Below are 27329 nucleotides of genomic sequence, written 5' to 3' on the forward strand. Positions count from 1 at the left end.
TGCTCTATGGTTTAAAAATTTTTTTAAATAAAAATTCATAGAGCTTAAATCTTGAACATTTGATGATTAATAATGATAATATATATGTGTGTGTGTGTGTGTGTGTGTGTGTGTGTGTGTGTGTGTAAATATATATGCTAATTGTAAATATCAAAGAGAGATAGAGAAGTGAGTGAGAGGGATCATTAAACGTAAATATCAAAGAAGGAGAGAGAGAAAGCGAGAGGAAAGAGAAAAAGAAGAGGACACACACACACACACACACACACACACACACACACACACACACACACGTTCAACGAACACCCATAAACTCGTTGTGGGTGCATGATTTTTTTTGTTTGCGTAGAGATAATTGTCGAAAATTGATAGCAACTACTTCAAGAATTTTTAAATGTGCCGTTGAACGTGTTCTGCGTAAAATAGAGAATGCCCTATCTTTGTTCCCCTCTGCACTGAGATGTACACGGATAAGGCATTCAATGCACAAACAAAAAGCGTACATCCGCAACTTAGGAGTTTAGAGGTGTACGTTGAAACTACTATATATATATATATATATATATATATATATATATATATATATATATATGAATGTTGGGACAATTAATCAGAATCGGAATTGAGACTCGGAAAAATCGAAACATTTGGGGGTATTGGAATCGGAAAAATTTGTGTCTATTTTCTGATGCCTAAACGACTCTTTTAATTGCCTTTTTAATTTAATTTTCTTTAAAGCAAAATCTTCCATTGCTGGTAATAATGATGAAATAATAAATATTTATTAATTCTAAACTACCAGTAGAAATAAATCGCTAGATCATCCTTCACAAATATATTTTTACGTTTAGGAAAATATATGCACATTTAACATGTGTTTTTACGTTAATCGGGGAAAATAACAACTCTGTAGTTAAATACTTAGAGATTTATAAAGAATCGAAACCGGTAATTGTATCAAAATCGGGAATTCTATCGGAATTGGGAAAAATATTGGAATTGTCCCATCACACACATATATATATATATATATATATATATATATATATATATATATATATATATATATATATATATATTTAAATAAGGGAGTAGTCACCAACAATGTGTATTTTTTAACATTATTTTATTATTCCGTGTCTTGGTTTTTCATTGAGAATTATGTTTGGATCATTGTAATAATGTTTTTAAGTTATTGAAATCGTTTACGTACGTTTCAGACGGTCTGATGCGTCCTCGTCAGAAAATAATTTCTGACGAGGACGCATCAGACCGTCTGAAACGTACGTAAACGATTTCAATAACTTAAAAACATTATTACAATGATCCAAACATAATTCTCAATGAAAAACCAAGACACGGAATAATAAAATAATGTTAAAAAATACACATTGTTGGTGACTACTCCCTTATTTAAATATACATCTTTCTTTCGTTGGAATTTATTAACCCATTTTATATAAATATATATATATATATATATATATATATATATATATATATATATATATATATATATATATATATATATATATATATCCTCTCTCTTCTCTTTTTTTATATATGTATTAATGTATCTATGGAAAATAATGCCAGAATTTAAACTTCTCGGAAGATTATATAAAAATATTTTTTGTTACAAAAGTGTTTTTTTATGGGTTGCGAATTTTATCTTTTAAAATATCTGCAATAAAAACAAAAGTAACGCATCATTCCGTTTTCTTCTTCGGTTCTGGCTTCAACATATATGAATATAAAATAATAATCAAAGCATTCGTGAGAAACACAGCCAGCATGATGATAACACTGTAAGAAAAATACTGATAGTATGAGCGTTTAATAATATTTGGCCGCCGTATATTCATATCAATTTGGATGGCGTACATTTGAAACAGCGTCGCCAATATGGCGCAGATATGAAAAAACTGGTGGCTGTGTCCCCAGATGTCGAAGCGTCCAGGCTGCAGTCGTTCCGGAAAGTGAGAGACGTACAGGAAGGCGGCCATAAAGCAACACATGAACTGTGCTATGTGATAGAATTTCGACTTATGGCACGGTTCAGAGTCGCAGAAGACAAGCCAGAGCACAACCGGGAAGTTGTCGAAGAAGTATGGCGCCGAGAAGGCACTGATCCGCAAAAGCTGCTGCGTGTGACAGGTTTTCATGAAACGTGAAAGACAGGAGAAGAATGTCGACGTCAGTGCTCCAAAGAAGGCTAATGGCAGGTACCACTTTCCGAGCCAAGTCTCTTCCAGGAAATCTGGAAAGACATAGGCCCGGTAAGCAATGGCACTACCGATGCTAAATAAGCTAAGTGCACCATAGTCGATAAAGAAGCAAATATGTCTGGCATTCTCAGAGAGTGCAAAAAACATGTGGGCCATAGAACTGGCTAATGGGAAGAGCACGCAGGCTAAGAGGTAGGAGAGAAATGGCCAGCAGTAGATATCGTACGTTGTTTTATCATCGTATATTATGTACATGAAATAACATGATGGTAGGAAGTGTGTCCAGAAGTTTCCGGTTTCATTGGTGCGACAGAAGACACTGAAAATGCACTGCAAAAAGGTGCTTTTGGGAGCGCGGTATCCAGTCAGAATGTACTTCTCGTGGAAATCAACGGGGACTTGATGGATTTCATACAAAGGCCCATTTAACACATAGGCCGATATGATATCCATGCTTGGGTAGCTAATCTGAAAAAAAAGCAAACAAAAAATAATTATTTAACAGATTAAGAAAGAAAGAAAGAAAGAAAGAAAAAGAAACAGACATGTATTGAGTTTTTTCAATTATGCTAAACGTCAACATATCTGGGCAGGAGCTGCTAAAAACAGCCTATCCTGCCTTGACAGAGTACAAAATAGACTTCGTGGCTTAGTGGGGAATGCCCTTTTCTCTTCCCTGCAACCTTTCTCCCACAGAAGAGACGTTGCGAGCCTATCTTTGTTTTATCGTTATTTCCATGGAAGGTGCTCGTCTGAGCTCCAATCTCTAGTCCCGTCTCGCAAATCTTTTACGAAAAACACCCGTCTAGCTGAAACCACTGTCCCAAATTTTCCCCACTCTTTATCTGTGCCTAAATCAAAACGTAGATTCCATGAACAAAGCTTCTTTCTTAGAACTGCACGCCTGTGGAACTCTGTTGCTTCCCACCTGACTACAACCTGGATGTCTTCAAGCCCAACGTAAACAAATTTCTGATGAACCGCCCCCTTAAGTAGACATGTTTATTAAATCCCCACACTAACGTACTGTACATGCAATAACTCTTATCCCTGAGTGGCTTCCGGGCCTTGATAAGTGGTGATCACCTTGTTAAAAACAAAAAAAAAAGAAAGATTGTCGAGGAGTACCTCTCTGAGACGGTGTACTTGTGGCATCCTTGACTGGTCTCCATTCATACTAGCACAATTTGATGTTTGAAATACAACTTCTCCATAGTGAATGACCGTCCATCTGCATAGGCAGAACACAGCAGATCTAGAAGAGTAAAGCTTAAACAACAAATAATTTTATTATTTACGGATATCCATAGATCCTTTCGTGCGTGCATGTGTGTTGTATCGTCTCAGTAGTTCTCAACCTTTTTTTACTCATGGACCCCTGCTCCCTTCTTTTTATCTTGGTCATAAGACAATCTTCTATTTTTCACTAATATAAATTTTGAGGTTTTAATAATCAAAGAAATATTATATAATTAAGCTTTATTTTTAAATGAAAACTAATTTAATGCAAATAAAGTATTCTGCAACAAGTATAATAATTATGATGATAATAATGATAATAAGTTTTGTTATGTTTTGCTTGTGGACCCCCAGAAATATTCCATGGACCCCTGAAATCCATGTGGACCCCGATTGAGAAGCCCTAGTCTATACGATAGTACACACAAAAATATCCCCAACATCTATGCATTTATTTTTTAATCAAAATCCGAAAATCAGAAGTGAAATTGCAATTGTGTTCTGAAAAAATTCAAAGGTGGTGTAACTAAAAGAAAACACAATTGCAATTTTAATTCTGATTTTTGGATTTGTAATCATGTCCATGTTCCTTTATTTTTTTTTTAAGTTGATGAGTTTCTATTCTTCTGATGAGTTAAGGGCGGAATAAATTAAAAAAATTGACATAATAATTACATGAATTATTCTGCACTACGAAACAGGTGTTGTCAAGAACTGAACGTTTCAACATGCTTAAAAATATTAGCAGTAAGATGGACAACATCATGAAATTTGGAATATAGACTTTTTTTTTCATTTATATATATACTAACAGGGAGACCCGACGTTGCCCGGGATTGAATAATGATCAACGAATATTTCACACTCCTATATTTTTATTGTCATCGAAATCCGTGAAATCACCCGGGAGGAAGTTTCACATGCCTCCATGCAGTAACTTAGTCCAAAATATATGTTATTCTACATTGAACTCTAGAAAACCTACTGTTTCTTTTATTAGACTATTTTATATAAACTTCTTTCCAATTAATGAAAAAAAAAAAAAATTAAGAAATTTATGTGCGGGATTTGAACCTACAGACCACGTCATGCAAAAAAAAAACAAAAAACAAAAAAAACAAAAACAAATAAAAACCATAAATTTTCAAGTCTTATAAAATTCTTTGCAGTTAATGAAAAAAAAATTAAGAAATTTACGTGCGTAGTTTGAACTTACAGACATGCAAAACAAAAAAAAAAACAAAAAAAAGAAAACACGCCATCAACTTACTCACAGTAGAATTTTCACGGCCTGTTGTTCTATCATTGTTGCTAAGCGACAACATGGAGAAAATGGCTTTACCGATGATAGATAAATTAAAATAACGGTTTCGATTATCGGTAATTATCGCGGGTATTCTGAGACCAAACTTAACTAAGATCACTCCCAAACTTATACATTAAAGTTCTGTAAATTTTAAAGAAAATCTGTTCAGTCATTTTAGAGTCTATAAGGAACGAACTCACACACGCACAGACAAAGTTGCATTTATATAATTGTAGAGATAGAGATAGAGACGTGTGTGTGCGCGCTCGAGTGTACATAACTCTTTCCTTTGATGTGCCAACAAGGAAATTGATTTATAAATATTTCCAAACAAATTCTTCCAACGGACACATACACACGTACATTCTGTATAAGAAAGAGGGTGGATAAGCGACGTTGAAGAATGAGGAATTAAAAAGACAAACATTAAAATAACTAAGACTGCCACATATGGCAAGTGTTTATCAACTTAAGAAAACATTTGTTGAACAAAATTGCTTAGTTGAAACACAAAGATTAGACAATTTCCTCTGGCCAAAAATTATGACATCATTCGAAGAATAACCTTACACACACACACACACGCACACGCACACACACACACACACACACACACACACACACAATAATTGGGTCATTGCATACAAAGTAAACAAATTTTTATCTATATTTCTCACTTGTGCCATTTTTTTTCCTATTCATCCACTTGTGCCATTTTTTTGTGCTATTTCTACCTAAATTATTGTTATAATCTATAAATTTTAGTTTATTAATAGTTGGGTTTACTTTCCTCGTTTCCCTTAATTTGTCATTCAGTCCTTGCATTCCATGAGCGATGTTTCTAACAAAGAGGGAAGAACTAACAAATTCTGGACCAGAATCTATCTAACACTTATCGTTGGATGTTTTTTTTCACATTGAAGTATTTTTTTTTAATTTTTAGCTCTACATCAAGTGGCTTCATGCCTTGTCTGGAGCAATTTCCACAAAAATGTTAAACTTAACAAATATTATCATTTTATTACTTGTACCAGCAATAGAAAATTAAGTTAAAAAAAGACTACAAAAACAAAAAACAAACAAAAACAATACAAAACAATTGTTTTTGAAATCGGATATTAGACTTACATGTTTCCAATTCCGATATCTTAATAAGTTCTGATTTTTTTATTCCCGATTTCAATTAATCATCCCAACTCTAACTACAACTTCAGTTCTTATGAGGAAAAGAAAGTGAGAGACAGATAATCTCTAAACACTGTTGGTCATTGCATATGAAATAAACGATTTCCTTTCTGGCAAAAAATGTCCCACTTAAAAGTAGCCCGATCTCTCAGATACAATATTTTGTGTTTTGAATGCTGAATGCGTTGCTTGTCGATTCAAAGTTTTTTTTGGATGTTGTTTGACTCAAAAAAGTTTTTTTTGGATGTTGTTTGACTCAACAAAGTTTTTTTGGATGTTGTTTGACTCAACAAAGTTTTTTTGGGTGTTGTTTGACTCAACAAAGCTGAGCATTGTATTCAAAGTCTAGTTAGGAAAAGGCATGAAACAGGCTGTATTGTTTTGTTTTACGGCATATCAACCCTTTTCGGATTATTTAATGCCGAATCCTATTATTTTGGAAAAAGAAGTTTTTATGCTTCAAGTTGTTTATATCTTTAAACGGTGCTAATGCACTTACTGATCCGCGCTATTTTTTAAATCGTATTTCTAAGTTTTATTAAAGTTTTATGATATGTTTTTTTATTCAATTGTAAGGTTAAAGTACAGAATAGGCACAAAACACCCCCCTCCCCATGTTAAGAATGGCTTTTTAAATAATAACATTATTATTTCAGCACAGATCAATAAGTGCATGAGTACCCTTTAAATATATATTCATGGTGTTTGGTCTGGTTGTTTTTGTTTTACACCATACCAACCCATTTTGGGTTATTTAATGCAGATTAAAGTAATTTGGAGAAAAAAAAAAGGTCTTATGCTTCAAGTTATTTATAACTTTAAATATATATTCATGGTGTTTGGTTTGTTTTTTTATAGCATATCAACATTTCTCAGGTTATTAATTTTGGAAAAAGCTTGTATGCTTCAGGATCATAATACCTTCAAATATTTATTCATGGTGGTTGATTGGTTGTTTTGTAGGGGAAATTTATTTTTGTTTTTGACTTTGCAGAGCATGATTAAGTTTTGCAAAGAAAAAAGGGGGAAAATAACATTAATATTTGGTGCATTTTAGGCCAGAAAGCCGGTATATTCAGGCAGCCTAATCTGATAGAACCAGGAAAAAAAGAAGATGACAGAAAAATAAAAGGAAAAAAAAAAGAGAGAGGGAAAAATTGTTGTTTTTGTGTTTTTAGTTTTGCAGAACATTACTGAATTTTGCAAAAGGAAAAGAAAAACAATGACATCAGTGTTTGGTGCATATAAGTCAGGAAGCTGATATCTCAGACAGCTTGATCTGGTAGCACTTATGAAAACATAAAGAAGAAAAGCCTATTACTCGAGTTTCTTTTAAGTAGGCAACACTGTAGAATCAACCATTTTTTTTTCTTTTCCAAAATTGGAATCCCTTCTCGGATCTGAATGTCATCTGCCTCACATTTCTCACTCGAAAAAGATATGACGCTCTGAACTTGACAAAAAAATGATGAAATATTTTCCAAGAAATTTAAGAATCAATTTGGCTGTTGCCTTTGGTACCACCATGAGGAAAATATTTGAGAACGATGAGTATATATTTTCACTCTTTGTTCATTCTGTGAACCAGGGCTTACCATTCATGCAGCAATATTACTCGTCAGATGTATGACTGATGCAGATAGGAGAGTTCCATTTTGAAATCATATTATGTAGGTGATTTTTCTACTAGAAATTAAGGTTAGGAATTAAGTTTACATGTCTGAAGAAGAAACGTAAAAAACAGAAAATCGTGGGTGGGGTGGGATTGAGACAAGCCAAGAATGTTCTCTTGAGTGTTGAACTCCAAACAGAACAGACGTGTTTCATAAATCTGCTCCCTCTCCCTTAAGGAATAGATTGATGGTTGTTGGTTTGGCTGTTATATTTTACGACCTATCAACCTTTTTCTGGTTATTTAATGCCAAATCCGGTAATTTTGGACAAAAAGGTTTCATGCTTCAAGTTATTTATATCTTTAAATATTTATGCATGGTATTCAGTTTGGTTGTTTTGTAGAGGAAATTTGTTTTTGGCTTTGCAGAACATGATTGAGTTTTGTAAAGGGATAGGAAAAAAAAGTCAAGAAGCCGATTTTTTCAGACAGCCTGATCTGATAGCACCAGAGATGGACTGATGGAGTAGACGAGAAACTGAGTATTAGACTACTAATCATATGTGAATAAAATATCTTCATACTTTATTATAAACTTCATCATTATATTCAGTTTAACCTTTGTTTCACGTGTAGATATGTGTTGAATGGTTTTAAGAAATTGACTTCCAAACCAACGTATCTTTGGCCAGTCCTTTATCTTTCTTTCTCTACTATTCATTCTTATACTTCCTCTTATGTTTTTTTTTTGGGGGGGGGGGGATCTTGACCTTGTGAACTGAACTTGATACCTCAACTGGTCTACATTTACTCATCCAAGAACTCTCATCTATTCTTTCAACGAGGCCATATCTTCAAAACCTTTTGATCTCTACATATCTCTCTATACTCTCTTCCTCTGAGGTCATCAGATCTAAGCCTGACTTTAAAATTCACATTACACATCCATCGTATTGTTATCATATTATTCCTCTCCATGCAATGTATTTCCTCAAACCTCATTCGTCACGTTTCATTTCTGTACACATGACCGATAGATGCTTCCCTCGGCCGATCGAGGTAACACTCTGCTGGTTAATGATAACTGAAGTTCCTTGAACTTACTCCATCCGCTTGTATATTTTGCAATCACATAAACACCTGCTCATCCGTGCGCTTCAATGGTATCGTCAAGGTAACAAAATTTCTGAACCATCTGTATAATTTCAGCATTCAAAAATACTTTCTCCACATCTGAGTTCTCACCCATCTTCATTTTCTTATGCGTCTCGTGCATAAACTGGTCACACATAAACAATATGAAATAAAGCCAAGAGCAAAAAATATGTTTTTGTTTCAATTACTACAACGAAATGCAATTATGTTTGCTACTACTGAAATCCACGCACACAACAACTAGTGATGGGACGATTTCAATATTTTTCCCTCCGATTCCAACACAATATGACTTACAGATTTTGATTCTAAAATCGCCTAAAAAGGTAGAATTTCATTTTTTTTTTTGGAGCTGACAGGACTGAGCAGAGAGTCCTCATCTATTTTTAAATGTAGATATAATTTCCTTTTTAATTTGAAAAATTTCTTAATGATTTTTCGTTTTTGTATTGTATCTAAGATTTTGATACACTTATTATGAGATTTCCATCTGTATTTTTCAATTATAACGTTTTTCTACTGGTACTATTTTTAACTGAATTTGTTATAATCTATAAATTTATTTTTACTGATAATTTAAAATTGATAAATACTTATTATTTTATCATTAGTACCAGCAACAGGACTTTATATATTAAAAAATCGTTTTTGGAATCGGTTACTCATTACAAATTTTTACGATTCCAATACTCCAAAATGTCCTGATTTTTTTTCGATTTCGTGGTGAGAAATTGTATGATTCTCTACTCGTCTAGTTTCACCTTTTCATTCTCTTTCCTTTCCTTTTTTTACTTTCTAAAAAGCAATACTTACAGAAAAACGGCAAGCGGAATTTATTTAGAACGCATATTTACAAAGACGTCCGTAAAACCGAGTCGCTTGAATGGATTGCAATAAACCTTAAGATAATGTTAATTAGACAAACCTTTTCTGCACAATTTATTGAAACGAGTTTGGTAACCTCAAGATTTTATTTAAATTTTTTTTTTTTAAATGGAAATCGCTCCAGACAAGGTATGAAACCACTTGATGTAAGGAGCTAACAAGAATGGAAGATGATTATTACAAAAACAGAAGTTGTCTATTAGACTTTGTCTTGAAGAGACCAAAGGTATAGGTAAGAGGAAAACGGAAGAGAGTTCCACAAACCTGCAGTTCTTGGAAAGATGCTACTGGAATAGGAAGTTGTATTGCAGCGAGGTATCAAAACAGCACTTTGATCCGCTTTCCCACAGAAGAGACGTTGCGAGCCTGTCTCTGCTTTATCATTATTTTCATGGCAAGTGCTCATCTGAACTTCAATCTATGGTACCCTCCTCACCACACTTTCACAAAAAACACTCGTATAGCCAAAACCAGTATCAACAATTTTCCACACTCTTTATCTGTGCCTAAACCTAAACGTAGATTCCATGAACAAAGCTTTCTTAGAACTGCACGCCTGTGGAATTCTCTTCCGTTTGCCTGCTTTCCAGCTGACTTCAATCTGATTGTCTTCAAGTCCAATGTAAACAAGTTCTTGATGAACCGCCCCCCCCCTAAGCAATCCAATTTACAAAATTTCCACTACTTATGTTTACTATGCTATAATCACATTGACTAATGTGTACACATGAACTCTTATCCTCGAGTGGCCTCCGGGCCTTGATAAGTGGTGATTCCTATGTAAAAAAAAAAAGAAAGAAAAAAAGACCACTAGACCAATGAGTCAAACGATAAAAGAAAGAGATTGCTAACAAAGAACAAAGAGTTTTCCAGTTGATATTAGAGTATTGATACAACAGAATACTAAAAACCGTGCGCAGTAGTATCCCCTTCAGATAATAGTGAACATAACATGAAATACAAATATAAATATATTAGAACACCAGGAACGACATAAGTGAATGTACATTGACACAGGTTAAACTTTCACGGTAATGAACAGTACATGAAAAAAAAAAAAAAAAAAAAAAGGGATAACGACACGAATTGTTAGCACAAGAATAAAACATTAAATTACAATTCATATTGTTTCAGTCATCTTTTGTTAGTTCATGCGTCTTACTACTTTGAACATTCTTTACGAACGCTTACAAAAAAAAAAAAAATGAAATACATGATGAAATGAAACCAAAATTATGTTTTTTTTGTTTTTTTTAAACGGTACTTGAAATTTTTGAAGGAGATTTATTTTAAATTTGGAATTAACTCAAACTCATTGCTATAGACAAGCTGTCCATTGCATTTGTTAACACGTTTCGCCACAAAGATCAAAATTTTTTTCCTCTAATTTTTAGCATACATAAATTATTTCCTAATCTATAATATAAATCTCACCTGTCTGTTTAAATGTATGTATGTAAGTTTGTATGTCTGCCTAAAACTTATGACAAACGCTTTGGAACGTGACGAAATCAGTATCGTTTTAAACCTCAAACTTTGAAGACAAATACGAAAAATTGTCCAAAAGCATTAATTCTTTCACTCTCAACTGGGCACACAAGGCAGGGTCTCTTTTTTCACATATATTTTCGCAAGCCATCCACTCTTTTCGATTGACTAACCTTAATTTTAACATTCACCACTTCCGGTTTTGTGATTGATTAATGGCAAAGGCGTCACTTTTTTTCCACATTCTTTTCCTCCTTCACCGGTACAGATCGAGCCTGCTTGCCTACTACCAATTTTTTATTTTTTTTTCTCAACACACACCTCCAAACACCCGGGCAACGCCGGGCACCCAGGCTAGTATTAAATATTTGCCAAAGGTAAGTAACTTTGGTTTTAAGCGACAAAACTTTATGCAAGTGAACACCTAATACGTAAAAATATTATTTTTTGTAAAATGGAAGTCTTATCAGTTGCTAATTTTGCAGAAAAAAAATCGTTGGATCATACTTGTATTCCAGAATGTATCTGACTTCTGATTAAACCCTTTACTTATATATGATTCAGATATGCATTAAGATGAAGTACTGCATGCTTTCTTGACTACAAAATCAATTTCTGAATCTAGTGGCTGAGATCTTTTCTGTTCTTTACACCCCCTTTCTCACATAAAAGACTTTGCTAGTCTTTCTCTACTCTATTTTAGTTGCCATCACTCCCAGGCTCACTCGGGCCTGGATTGATAGTACATTTCGTGATGGAGCTGCAAAGAAGGTGGGCTCTCTCTACCGTGCTAGAAAGTTACTTAAGCCTGATAGTATCCTGTACCTCTACAAGGCTACCATTCGCCCATGTATGGAGTACTGTTGTCACATTTGGGCTGGTGCATTTGTTACTAGTCTCTCGCTCCTGTACAAGGTTCAAAAGAGAGTCACCAACCTGATAGGGTCTGAATTGTCATCCAAGCTTCAACCTCTGTCCCATCAACGAAATGTTGCATCCTTCTGCCTGTTCTACAAGTATTTTAATGATGAATGCTCTGACGAACGACAAGCACTTTTACCCCCTCGACGTAAATACCCCCAACAAACCTGGCAAGCAGCTAAATCCCACCCCTACATAGTAGAGATCCCTAGGTGTAAGAAAGCCTTCTACTTCATTAGTTTCTTCCGCAGAACTGCTAGACTTTGGAACTCCCTTCCGGGATTCTGTTTTCCTAGCTGTACTGACATGCAGAAGTTCAAGTGTAATGTGAACAGACATCTTGCTGCTCATCTCCCTTCATAATATCCCCGCAAATTATGTCCCCAATAGTAGCCTCCTACTTCAAAGTAGCACTGTGCCTTGTTTGGGGTGAAAATGGAATTAAAAAAAAGAAAAAAAAAAGCTTTAATATGGGTGATTTGGAGAGTGCAGAGAAACCCCTTAGTTGCTAAGTTCACTCTGGCCTGGAGTGAGAAAATACTGTATGTTTATATCATCTTCTCAATGTGCACCACTATGTTGGAGTCTAATAAAAAGCCAAACAAGATGGCGGCACATGATTATATTTTAGGTAAGAAATAGAATAAAAATATCACACAGAAAATGTTTGTTATCAAAATGCACTGGGATTTCCAATATTTGAGTATCGATTTTTAAAACTTATTTCTTAAAAAAAAAAAAAGAAAGAAAAAAAAAGAAATGGGGTTATGATTGCAATGGAGAACTGACTTGTTTAAACAGAAAGACGAGTTATTTTTGCGCATTGTTATTATAGAGTCTATTGTCAAATACTGACTCGCACAGCATTAGCAATGGAGAAAGGAAGAGAGGCGTCGTTTTGAATTACTTGGCAATCAAGTTATTTTCTTTTAGTCATTTTAACTGCACAGCCCACATTCTATTTCAGACTGTAACTATCCCCCAAAGAGTAATAAGACATTTCGGATACAGAAGTGACAAATATATACGGAAGGACAGATAGAGGGGGTGGGGGAGTTGTGCAATGTTGTTGTTGTTGATTGCTGTTTTGGCATGCTAACCATTGTAAGGTCATTTCATGCTGAAATCGTATGTTTTGATTGATTTGTAGGCTAATTTTAATTTGAAGTTGTATTATGTTCATAGAGCATTTCATTCCCCATTTACTACTGGGCAGGCTCAATATAGCTTAACTTCAGTGATCTTACAGAAACCGGTGATTATAGTTATATAAAACATGGCACAATGAAGAAGAACCTGAAGTCCTACCTAACTAATATTCCTGGTGAACCAAGTGCAAAAGAGATCCAGACAATTGCACTTAAGGGAACAATGAGGATACTAAAAAGAGCTCTCGGTGAGTTTCAGTAAAAAAACAGGGCAATGTTGGCAGCTGGTTTGGCTGCCCCATATCCAGCGTTACAATCTTCAAAGGAAGAAAATTAAAAACAAAACCCAACTAACTATGAAATTGGCAAGCAGGTTGCCTATTTACTTGCTTACTCGGGGGGGGGGGGGCAAAGTTAGACACAAGGTCAGTTTTTAATGTAGGGAAAATCCAGTTCACTAAAAAGAGGCGCTCTGGATAGGAACAAAAATAAAAATTGTCTAAGCCTAGAAGGATTTTTAGAATTAAGTATAGCATCAGAACAGATACTACACGTTGTTCCTAGCTAAAATGCAAGCAAAGTTAAAATCTCGGTTATGTTTTATTCACCTACACACAAATACCCTTGTGAAAAGTATGAACTTTAACATCCCTCCCCTTACTCTTCTATCCCTCAGTTTTATGTGTTGGGTTTTATGGCATGTCAACCATATATATGTACACATATATATATATATACACATATATATACACACATATATACACACACACACACACACATATATATATATATATATACATATATAGTTTTTTAAAATAGTCAATCATATAGGAGCCTATTCGTGACCAGACACGCATGCACACACACACACACACACACACACATACACACACACACACGTGTGTGTGTGTGTGTGTGTGTGTGTGTGTGTGGTCACGAATAGGCTCCTATATGGTTAACTATTTTAAAAAACTGTATATATATATATATATATATATATATATATGATTACTTCGTTTAATTACATAAATTAATATAAAAAGATATAATTTCATGTGCAAATTTTCCAGTGTTTACGTCAACAGTGCTCAATACATAGATAGAGCTAGGTAGTAAGTTATGGCAATTAAGCTACACAGAATATTCCGCGTTTCATTCATGTGAGAATTCATCAGGCTTATGCTTAAGCTCGTGAGAATTTGTGAGGCATAAGCCTGACGAATTCTCATGAAAATGGAACGCGGAATAATCTGTGTAGCTTAATTGCCATAACTTACTTTTTCTCTTTCTCTCTCTCTCTCTCTCTCTCTCTCTCTCTCTCTCTCTCTCTATATATATATATATATATATATATATATATATATATATATATATATATATATATATATATATATCCTAAAGTCTGGATTTCTTTATGGTAAGTATCTTATTACCTATTTAATTCATTTATTTTCCTCCAAAGTGTAATGTGTCTTTTTTTGAAACACATAAAAATAAGCAAACTCATTTATATATGCAGTAATTGGATTGTGTCTACATTTTGTTATTAGAGAAATAGTATTTTCACTGGAGAGCCATGTATTTTACAGTTGTCCTGTTATTAAATCTATGAAACAGTTACATGGTAAGCAGCTGATGATCCCCGTTTTCTATTTTACAGTTTTTTTTTTCTACCGTTACATGTAGTTGAATTCTCTTGTATGAATGTGGATTTTTTTTAGCAGAAAGTCGGTTTATGCAAGTGCTAAGTTTGTGATATCTTCAATTTAGTTTGTTTGTACAGGAATTTAAACTGCATTTTTTATTTTAATATTTTTTGTAAAATACTCAAGCTTCTTTAGACTATATATAGATATATACTTTTTATTTATTTTTTCATAAATATTTAGGTATTGCAAATCGCTACACATTCATGAATATGTTTCAATCAACCAGTTATAACAAGCAAGGAGATGTTGCTTTTACAAAAGTCCAATCCTTAATTGATATGAGAGAAAATTCACAGAAGTTATAGTCTGGAGAGCAATCATTATGATATTAGATGATGATGATGATGATGATGATGATTTTTTTTTTAATCATATGATTGCTCTCCAGATAATAACGTCAGGGACATTCTATAGCATTAGAACATTAGTCAGAAAAAGGAGGATAAGCAAATATTCACTTATTAGCGACTGGCACAACAATTCAAGAATATAAATTATCTCTATCGTTACTTTATTCATGAAACTGGTAATACAATGTTTATAGACGAATATTTACTTATAAGCGACTGACACAACATTAGGAAATAAATGATTTGTATTATTAATTTATTCGGTCAAATAATATTTGTACAATTTAATCTGAATCATTAATTACAATGACATTTTACTATGTAAAGGTGATGATACAGTTTAACCCAGAATTGAATATTTATAGACCGTCTTTATGAATTGTATAAGTTAACAAAAAGTGAATATTTCTTGCCCTAGCGTGTGTTTTTATGTTTTTTGTTGTACACCGTTTTTTTTTTTTTTATTAAAAATTTTTTTAATGAGTTTTACAATTACAATTTTTTGAGGGGATAAATGAGTTAAATCTATTATATATAAAAAAGTGAACACGTGTGTGTGTGTCTGTGTGTATGTGTCTGTGTACATTTCCCTACGCAATAACTCTGTCAATTTTCAGTCTACAGACTCGAAATTTGATATACAGGGTACTGAGATTTGGGAAAACTTTTATAATCAATTTTCGGCCAGAAATCTGGCTGTTAAGGGGGTCAAAGTTCAACGATTTGACCTTTGAGAACTCTACCAAACTCTTCCGCCAATTTTGAGTCTAAACACTTGAAATTTTAGATATAGGTTCCTTGGACATGGATCTAACTTAATAACTTGATTTGAACCCAAAACAATAAATGTTAAGTGGTCATAATAGGGGTCAAAGTTTAAAAAAATGACCTTTTTTTTTTGTTTTTTTTTGTTGCTTAACTCTAAACTCCCGAGCAACGCCGGGCTAAAATGCTAGTAAATGAATAGCATATGATCTGGTTCTATATAGCTGGACTAATGCATGTATGGAAATATTTGGAATAGTGTCGAATGTGCAGGATTTCTTGAAAAGAAGTATGAAATAACGGAAAGTGTCATTGACATCAAATGGTGATCTTGGGAAAGTTTATGTGAAGAGAAGGATTTTTTAGGAAGACAGCTTGTCGCCATTTTGAGTATGATACTCTTGCCGTTCATATTATGAAAGGTAAATGCGTGTTATGTACCGGAAAAAACTATTTATTATCTGTGAACGATTTAAAGTTGTAAGCAAAGAATGAAGACCAGCTACATATGTTTGTGAGGACTGTTCAAATATTCAGTAATATATATTCAGTAATGATATAGGTATGAAATTTGGCATGAAGAACTGTGGTGCCCTGAAATTGAAAAAGGGGGAAAATTGTTGAAAATGAAGGAAGATAGCTTTTGAATGGGGAAATGATAAAAGTGGTTGAAGAAGAAGGATATAATAATTTAGGAATTGTGGAATTAGATAAAAAAAAAAAAATAAAAAAAAGAAGCTAAAATGAAGGAAATTGTAAGAAAAGAATAAAAGAGAAGACTCCGATTAGTTCTTAGGTCAAGATTGAATGAGAAAAACAGTAAATACGTAGGAAGTAGCTATATTTCGATATGGACGGGCATTATTTGATGGAAAAGAAAATTAATTGAAATACAAGTTTTTTTTCTTGTTAAGAATATGGCGTAAGGATAAAAATGAAAAACTGATTAGTTGGAATCAAATCTTGATTCTTCAGATTTAATACTATCCAATAACAAAAATAAAGAAATAGACCAGGTTTACTTCATTATAAGAAAAAAATATGGAAGAAAAGAAAGAAGAAGAAGAAGAAGAAGAAGAAGACAAATAGGAGTAACATTTATGTGGCATTAATCAAAATTTAGTACCTATTCAAGTTGATCTCAGGATACCATCCTCCCAGGCATTACCTTCTACTTTGAGAGTTAGTTCAATGTCAGTTGCCTTAAGGTGGCCAAACTGGGAGATGTCAACGGGGCTGATCATGACCAATTTTGCACATGTTCAGAGTGCCTCCTTTCTTTTTTGGAGGAGGGGGACTGATTTCCCTATTATGAACTGACCTTATGCCTAACTTTGCCACATTGTATTTTCACGCTTTCCTTATTCTAAACAGCAAATGTTTATGTTTAAAAGCAAGTTTTACCTTATGATCTGCTAAAATAACCAAATTCCAAAGTGCATTTCAAACAATATCCCAATTCACACATATTCTTATCAGTAAACTTTTGTTATCATAATTTCTATTAGGAGTTATCATTATAACTAGCATTACTAACAGGACCTTGTACGCACGTTAAAGCTACTACGGTATGAATACCTGGGATATGGCATTAAAAATTACTAACAAAATAAAGTACAGTATATAATACACACGTATATAATCAAATAACATTATAAATAACACCATAAGGCGGGGCAAATACCCTAACCAGGGGCCGGAAAACATTGTATTCCACATTGTAACCTGAAAAAAAAAACGTATCCTGGGGCTTTACTGTATAGATATGCTTGGAAGAATGAATGTTGCCCAACTACACACACACATATACACACACAGGTAACTAATTTAATTACTTGCAAATGAAAGGTCTTTTCTTTAGTATTTAAATTGAAACAGTGTAAAATGGTTGGAGAGAACCCCACCTTTCCAACAAGGGACGCATAAATCAATCTATATATCTATAAAAGTGAAATTGTTTGTCTGTGTGTGTACATTTCCCTACCAAATTACTCTGTCAATTTTCAGTCTACAAACTCGAGATTTGACATAAGATTTGGGAAAATTTTTTTAATCGGTTTTTGGTCAGAAATTTTGCTGTCAAAGGGTCTAAGTTCAACGATTTGACCTTTGAAAACTCTACCAAACTCCTCCGCCTATTTTGGGTCTAAACACTTGACATTTTAGATGTAGGTTACTTGGACATGGATCAGACTTTTTAATTTAATTTGAGCCCAAAACAATAAATGTTAAGAGGTCAAAATTGGGATCAAAGTTAAAAAAAATTTACCTCTGCGATCTCTACCAAATTACTCAGTCAATTTTTGGTCTAAATATTTGAAATTTTACATTTATAAAGTGTATTCAGGCATAGGGCAAGCTTTTTAATCGGTTTTGGGGCGAAAATTTGGCTGCCAAGGGGTCAAAGTTCAAAAGTTTGCGGTCTCTAGTAAACTATTCAGCCAATTTGGGGTTTAAACATCTGAAATTTTACATAAAGTGTATTCAGACACGCAGCAAGCTTTTTAATCAGTTTTTGGGCGAAAATTTGGCTGCCAAGAGGTCAAAGTTAAAAGAGTTGACCTTTGCAGACTTTACCAAATTCCTCCGCCAATTTTGGGTCTAAACACTTGAAATTTTAGATGTAGGTTACCTGGACATGAGTCAAACTTTTTAAACTTCAAACTTTTTAATATATATATATATATATATATATATATATATATATATATATATATATATATATATGTGTGTGTATATATATATATATGCACATAAAGTTATGAACAGTATATAGGGCCTGAGCAAAGCCGGGCTGAACTAGTATGACATAAAGACAGGGATAAGCAAATGATATAACATACAAGTATTTTAAAGACAGAAATAAATACTAGAATGAAGATGAACAATAGTTCGTTTTCTTTTACAAAGAAGTCACTACTTATCAAGGCTTTAAGGCTGCTCGAGGATAATGGTTAATGAATATAAGGTGGTCAATAATACAATTGCATAGTGATTGATAGGGGTGGAAATTGGATAGAATTTGATTAAGGGGCTGGTTCGATAAGAACTTGATTATATTGGACTTGAAGATGAACATGCTGTAGTCAGCAGGAAAGTAGACTCGTGGTAAAGAGTTCCACAGGCGGGGAGTTCTATGAAAGAAACTTTGTCCATAGAATTTAAATAAAAAAAAGGAAAGTTAAAAACATTAACAAAATTAGAACCATTATTGTCCAATCTTTTTTATCTCCTCATCAATTTTCTGAGAAATTAATGGAGTAGACGTATTCCTTAATCAAGAATTTATGTTTTTTGTTGTTATTTTTGTTGTTTACAATAATAATGTATTTTTGTTGTTCGCAATAATAATGTATTTTTGTTGTTCACAATAATAATGTATTTTTGGTGTTCACAATAATAATGTACTTTTGGTGTTCACAATAATAATGTATTTTTGGTGTTGTCTTTAACATGCTTTATATGTCCTGTCAGCATTAATTATATAATGCTGGCAACTGGTTAATATAGTTTCGGAATATATCTGGTTATATGGGTGTATCTTTGAAACTCTTGTAGGACTTTGTAACATATTTCTATTCCATGGATGTTCGGTGCAAACACAGACCCCCACGATATTATAGTACCATCTTTGAACAGAACAGATACTACAATTTAACTATTTATTTGCATAAACACACAAAAATATATATTTTCAACACATTAGGGACAAAGCCATTCAAAAGTGTGAGAAAATGGGTGTGGTTGGTCATCCTTTGTCTCTACACCTAAAAGCTGTCTGTCCTACTCTCAACTAAACTCACCATAATACCACATTTACTCCAGGGAGCTATCCTACTTAAAATATCTCAATGGCTCAAAAATATTATTGAAAGTGAATAAAAACGTTTATTTACAACTAGCAGGGTGGCCCTACGTTGCTCAGGATTGAATGAGGATCAATGAATGTTCCACACTTTTATTTTCATCGAAATAGGTGAAATCGTCCATTTTTTTAATCAAATCGATTGATTGCCTACTCTAGTTGAGGATCCACCATGGTGCACTAGGAGGAAGATTCATATGCTTCGCCGCAATGACTTTGTTGACAGTACATTGTAGTCTACACTGCATTGCATTGTTGTTTTTATAAAAATTATTTGTATATAATGACTTGAATTAAAGTTTAAAATGCAAAAGTCAAGTATCATGGTTCAATTGTGCTCTAATCAGAAACATTCATTTTGAACACGCCCCTGTCATATCAAATAATCTACCGTTGATTTTATATGCAAGCCCCTTCTGTTTGTGTGGTGATAAAAATTTACAAATGTACTTGTGATATTAGGCTGAATAAGGGTGTTAACTTTGGTCAAAATCGAACTGTTCCTTCTTTAATTAGATTTTTTTCGATTATCGATTTTTAATATTTATCAGAGGCATTCTGATACAAAACTTATCTAAGAACACTCCTAGACACATAAAATACATTTGCGTGAAATTTCCCCCAAAATCGGTCCAGCCGTTTCGGAGTTCTTAGGGAATAAACTTTTACACGCACACGCACGCACACACACACACAATGCTTTTTATATACAAGTTGAGATTATCTCAGCCCGAAGGCCACAAAAGTGTATTTCAGTGTGAGTTTTACATTCAATACAATTTTAAAAAATTACTTCTTTTGCATTCCATCTTTAGTGATTGGACAATCCCATCTTTTAAAACAGGGGTGAAAGATGATAACGTACATACACACATGAAGTTGCCATAGCATATTATCTTTATCTCTATTATCATTAGGGCTGTGACAACAGCATATTCTTTTCATTGTTTTGACTAGTCATCCGATATGTTAATATCTTATATGTTTTTATATAGACTGATGTGGTTTTCGGTTGATTGATTGTGTCTTACTGCGTCGGATATATACTTGAGAGTCAAAACAATGAAAAGAATATTCTGTTGTCACAAGCCTACTCTATAATATAAATCTCATCTGCCTGCTTAAATGTATGTATGTATGTATGTATGTATGTCTGCCTAAAACTTTCGACAGAGTCAAAAGATTTTCACGAGATTGGTATCGTTTTGAAGCTCGACCCTTTGAACGACAAATAACGAAAAATTGGCTAAAAACATTAATTCCTTCACCCTCAACTGGGCACTTTTCTACAAGGAGGGGTCGTTTTTGTCACTGATTTTTTCGAAAGTCATTTCCTCTTTTCGATTGACTAGCCTTAATTTAAACCTTTGCCATTTCCAGTTTGGCGATGGATGCAACAGTAAAAATGTCACGGTTTTTTTCACATTCTTTTCCTCCTTCACGGTACGAGTTCAAACCTGCCTACCTACAACCGTATACTCCCGGGCAATGCCAGGCACCCAGGCTAGTTATTATATAAAAGTCACTTTGTGTGTGTGTGTGTGTGTGTGTGTGTGTGTGTGTGTGTGTGTGTGTGTGTGAGTTCCTACCTCATAAGTTCTAAAACAGCTGAGCCTATCTTTTGCAACTTTCACACAAAGGTAATTTATATGTCTGGTAGTGTTCTTAGATATGTCTTGTACAGAAATTCATCCGATAAGTATCGAAAATGTAAAAAATCCGATCCTAAAAATAGTCTTTCTTTCTTATAGATAAAAAAGAATTTTTACAGGGGAATATTTTACGTTACACCGGTCAAAAGAAATAATTAAATCTCAGCAAATCATTTCTTCTTAAAAAAAAAAAAAACAGATTCATTATCATCTGGAGATGTAGCTTAGTGGTAAAGTATTCAATTACAGATCAAATGATCCTCTGTTCAAGCCTGGGTGTATATCACCATTTTATTGTAATCTTTATTATTAATGAGTTCAATTTACAACAAAAGAAGAGGTACCATTTAAAATTGCAGCAAATTATTTCGTTTACATATTTTTAAACTAAACATTAATCAGAAGGAACTTTTCCAGGGCATTCATTGTCAAACCCAAATATCAGCTGACGTGGCAAATTATTCATCGTCATATATATTAATCAATAGAGGATTGATTCTATAATAATACATATGTAATCTGCATGAATTAAAATATCATATTTAAGCATAATACCCGACTGGGCAATGCCAGGTGTCCAGCTAGTTATATATATATGTTACATTCTCTGGCAGCCCAGAGTTAATCTCATTACAAGATGAACATTTTGATGAACATTTTGTCAATTGGCTCAATTATCTTCAGTCTATTGACAAAAATATTTTTTTTTAATCCATAGATCAGTTGATATTACTACGCTCCATCTGGTAGCATTCATAAAACGTTTCCGTCTGAAATATGCAACAGACTAGTCATTCAGGTCGGTTAGACTTAATTGCTTTAGATTTATATCTGTGTCTGCAACAGCTTATCTTTCAAACAAGCATCAATGAAGCTAGAAACAAGATGACATTTGGTGGCATAAGAGCTCTATAATAGAAAGCGAACCTTTGGTTTACTTTTGGCAGCCTTATAACTCTCGCTTCCCTCATTTGTCCTTTAACCCTCACATTCCATGAGTGGTGTTTCTGACAAAGGGGGAATAATTACTGCTTTCTGGATCGGAATCTGTCTAACACTTATTGGCTACCTTGAATTAGTATTTTCGTTTTTTTTTTTTGTTTTTTGGGTTTTTTTTTAGCTCCATACATCAAGTGACTTTTTATTTCTGAAATTTTGACCATGTAGAGGTTGGGGAGCACAAAAATAACAATTCACACGACTGTAGTGCCATCTAACGATAAAGTCAATTATCTTCTAAGGAGATAATCAATTACAATTAAGTGTAATCACATCTTAAACTTGTTATTACTTCATCCACAAAGTCAGTTTGTACATCGGTCTTATTAAAAGGTTTTTATCTCTCTTTCACGGTGAGATGTGACACAAGGGTTGGAAAAATGGGATGATACAGAACGAGCACGTTGGTCTGAAACAAGCCGAGCATGTAGGCCCTCCCCCCTTCATGACTGAAAAATTTACTTTCACCTTGACTAATGTTTATGCAAAATTTTTTTAAAAAATCCAAAGCCCATGCCTTATTATAAAAAGTGCAAACAAACGAACGGACAAATTATTTTCGAGCAATTTTACTTCTTTAATGCCCCCTGGGCGTGGGGTGGAGGTGGGGCAATCAGAGTTATCCCAGAAAATCCATTCTGGCTAAAATTTACTTTCACCATGACTACTGTTTGTGCAAAATTTAAAAAAAAATTCAATAAGTGGTTATTGAGAAAAGTGCGAACAAATGAACAGATGAACAATTTGGAGGCAATTTTATCCTTATAATACCCCCCTGGAGGGGCAGAGTTATCCAAGAAAAGCCGTTCTAGCAAAAATTTAGTTTAACTATGACTAATGTTTGTGCAAAATTAAAAAAAAAAAAATCCAAGGCATAGTTATTGAGAAAAGTGTGAAAAAATGAATGAATGAATGAACGGGAGTGAATTACTAGATCCAATCCCTCCTTTATCGGGGGAACCAAAAAAATGTCTGAGCAGCCCTGTCAGCATTTCTGGTGGGAAGCATCAGGCATTAGCAATAAACTAACCTGTTTTCAAAGAGAGAAGGCAAAACCTGTGAAGATGGATCTCCTAAAACGGCAACATACCACAATTAGCAAGGAAAAGCCATTTCAGAAATTGTCTAAACTCTGTTGAATTTGGAGTTAGTGGAAAAATTTCCTGTCTTAGTTTTGTGACCGAAACCCATGTCGACCTTATTGATTGTTGGAATATGATCAAAATTTGGTGAACAGCTGCATATTGAAGGCATGTTACATGAAGGCAAATGATTTTTAGTTGATGCAAATGTTAATATTAATTATATTGATTTCAATTTTTTAATTTTTTTTTCTTTCGTTGTGTTTTATTAATGTGTGATAGTTTCTGGTTCAAGAATGTACTTCTAGCAGCAAGGTTCACACACACACACACACACACACACACACACACACACACACACACACACACACACACACACACACACACACACAGTGGCGCCAAAAAGAAAGTCTGCAGTTGTCATTTTTTTCAAAAACCGCAAATTTAAGCTAAATTGAATGTAACTGTTTAAATAACCTATACCTGATTTGATTCACCCTTTAGTTCTCTATAATTTTACCTGTTCATGTCTGACTTTTAATTGAATTATCCTAGTGTTCAAGTCAATTTAAAAAAAAATAACTTCAAATCAAAAAGGCAAAAATAAACTCCACAGCAACAAATGAACTTAAAACCAGTTTAAAATATCCACTTTTTGGCAACAAAGAATCTTTAATCATAATTGTTGTTGTTCCATGTTATAGAATGTAACATTTAGTCCATATGCTTCGACTTTCTCTTAGTGATCGTCAGGGCTCATTAATCTCCACCTTTCTGGTTTATCCAATCAAGAAATCGGCCACAGATTGAAATGTGATGAGAAAACGGTAAAAATGACTGTGCAAAAGCACCAAAACACCGGCAATGTTCGTGACGCTCCTAAATCTGGTCGTCCTAGAGTTACTTCTTGCAGGGAAGACAATGCTATCAAGATCTGCAACCTCAGAAACAGATTTGAAACAGTTCCCCAACTCCAACAACAGCATAATCTTGTTAAAAAGTGCTCTCTTTCTACAGTTAAGAACAGATTGGAGGAATTTAATTTGCGAGGCTGTGTTGCAAGACACAAGCCAATGATTTCTGTAAAGAACAAAAAGCGCCGTCTGGTCTTCATCAGATGCAATGAAGAAAATGACTCTTCATATTAGTTGGAAGGGATTTTTAGCGATGAAAGCAAATTCAATAGGCTAGGCAGAAGGAAGGACGAAAAATTTAATCCTAGGTGCTCAGTTTCAATGCTACAAGGTGATTGAAGATCAGTTTTGGTATGTGGCGTTATTAGTGCCAATGGTCCAGGGCCTAAAGTTCGCTTGCAAGGTCTAATTAATTCGACCAAGTACATTAATATGTTGACTGAGCATTTTCTACCCTACTTTGGCCAGAATTTCGATGATAATCCCATCTTCATGCAGGATAATGCTCCCATTCATACAGCTGGCAATGTTAAGAGGTTCCTTGAAGAGCATGATATTCCGTGTTTGGATTGGCCTGCACAATCTCCAGATCTCAATCCTATCGAAAACGTATGGCATTACATCAAGCAACAGCTATGCAATGATAAAATTTCAAATCTGAAAGAACTTTAGACAAAAATTAAAAGAAGTAGGATGCCTTTTCACTGGAATATTGTTGCAGACTAATTGCAGGCTGTCAAATTGCAGAATGGCTATGCTACTATTTTTTTAAAGGAAAACTCTGAAACTAAATATTAACTAGTTCATTGTGTTCTTGTAGTATTTGAGTTGTATTAATGTTCTATAGTTACATTTAAATAACAATTTTTCATTGCGTGGAGTTTCTTTTTGCCTTCTTGATTTGAAGTTAATTTTTTAAATTGATGTGAACACTAGGATACTTCAATTAAAAGTCAAATATGAATAGTTAAAATTATAGAGGAATAAAAGGTGAATCAAATGAGGTATAGGTTATTTTAACAGTTACATTCAATTTAGCTTAAATTTGCAATTTTTAAAAAATGACAAGTGCAGAATTCTTTTTGTCGCCACTATATATATATATATATATATATATATATATATATATATAAATGGCAAAAGTCTATATTCCAAGTTTTATGATGCTGACCATCTTACATTTTTTTCCTTTAAATACGTGGAATATGTGCCCTCATTAGAGATGGTTTGACAATTCTTTACAACACTTGTTTCATAGCACAAAATCATTCATTTAATCATTCCTTTAAATACATTGACATTTACAATTTTTAACAGCATGTTTCGTTGCGCAAAATCATTCATTTAATTATTATATCAATCAATGAAGCCATTTTGCCCTTAACTCCTCATAAGAAATAACACTTGAATAATGGTGTAATAAAAGAAGAAAAAAAAAGAAGGTAATTGCAACTTCTCTTCCAATTTTCGGATTTTGTTATCATGCCCATATGCATTTTATTTTCTTTTGATGGGTTGATAGGTGCTATTTCTTCTGAGGAGTTACGGGCAAAATAGACTCATTGGTTGATATAATAATTAAATGAATGATTTTGTGCTACGAAACAGGTGCTGTCAAGAATTGTGAATATCAATATACTTAAAGGAATAAATTGTAAGATGGTCAACCTCATCAAACTTGGAATATAGACTTTTGTCATTTATTTGTTTTATGCTCTGTAATTACATTGAACTTCATAGATTAAGGATTGATATTAATAAAAGGCGAAATATAATTGAAAAAACATATTTCAACAGAAATATATATATATATATATATATATATATATATATATATATATATATATATATATATTTCTTCTGCTGAGTTAAGGGTGAAATAAATTCAAGAATTGACATAATAATTACACAAATGATTCTGTACTACAAAACAGGTGCTATCAAGAATCATGCATATCAACGTATTTAAAGAAATAAACGGTAAGATGGTCAGCATCTTGAAATTTGGATTACAGACTTTTGTCATTTATTTTTATATGCTCTGAGCTTCATTGAACTTCATAAATTAAAGGACACAAACAGAAACCCGTTATCCATCTTGTGCTTTTTTATTTTAATAGCCCCTTACTAAAGGGGAACCTATCAATATTCTCTCCCCTAAACCAAAAAAAAAAAAATGCTCATTTGAACTTATATTAAGTACAATACTTAGTTGTGTATCCTTTTTCTTTTTCAATGGAGAGTAGAAAACGAATTGTGGATACGTTCTTGGTAGCCCCGTAACTTTCTCTTCTATTATGTCCCTCGGTCCTTATTTACAATGAGTGATGTTTCTGACAAAGGAAGACGAAAAAAGCTGTATATTAGGCCAGCAGTCTTTTACCTGGGCAGTCGCTTGAGATGTCCTTATTTTCTCTTCCTATTTCTATCCTCGTGGTCATGTCACTAATAAGGGTGCTGGAGGTAAACGTTATACCTGAATTAATGTTATCTGACTTAGAGTCAGAGATCTGAACCTTGGATTAACCACCAAAGAAGCAGTCTTATCAGCGGGTGCAAAGTACTGGGGCTGCTGTATTGCCATTTGGTGAATGGATTCTGGATCATGCAGTAGCTTCTAGTGGGGCCTCTCGATGCCACATTAGTGGGTAATTGTTACGGCTTTTTTTCTACATGGTTGCAAAAATTATTCTTCATTCCTTCTTTCTTTTTTTTCTTCTCTAACAACTCTGTCGACCTCTTTCACATATCTCAATCCTCAAAAATGAAAAATCTCAAGAAACAAAACAAGATTAAACCCAGAACTCCAACTTCCAACATAGACCC

At 33.6% G+C, this 27329-nt stretch overlaps 1 protein-coding gene across 4 annotated transcripts in view; it reads right to left on the minus strand.

The window, feature by feature from the left end:
• Positions 1-1456: 1456 nt before the first annotated feature.
• The window catches only part of LOC145259924 (membrane progestin receptor gamma-B-like), a 204058-nt gene continuing 178185 nt past the window's right edge, over positions 1457-27329 (minus strand). For 2 of the 4 annotated variants that reach the window (XM_080117881.1, XM_080117883.1), the window contains one exon: positions 1458-2696. In XM_080117881.1, the coding sequence (XP_079974007.1) occupies positions 1710-2696 (987 nt within the window). In that variant the 3' untranslated portion in view covers positions 1458-1709. Of the gene's footprint in view, positions 2697-27329 lie in introns of all 4 variants that reach the window. The other 2 variants (XM_080117884.1, XM_080117882.1) reach the window with 2 other exon arrangements.

This window comes from Euprymna scolopes, chromosome 35 (assembly GCF_053919585.1).
Source record: "Euprymna scolopes isolate OS-2025 chromosome 35, ASM5391958v1, whole genome shotgun sequence".
In the NCBI taxonomy this organism is placed as follows: domain Eukaryota; kingdom Metazoa; phylum Mollusca; class Cephalopoda; order Sepiida; family Sepiolidae; genus Euprymna; species Euprymna scolopes.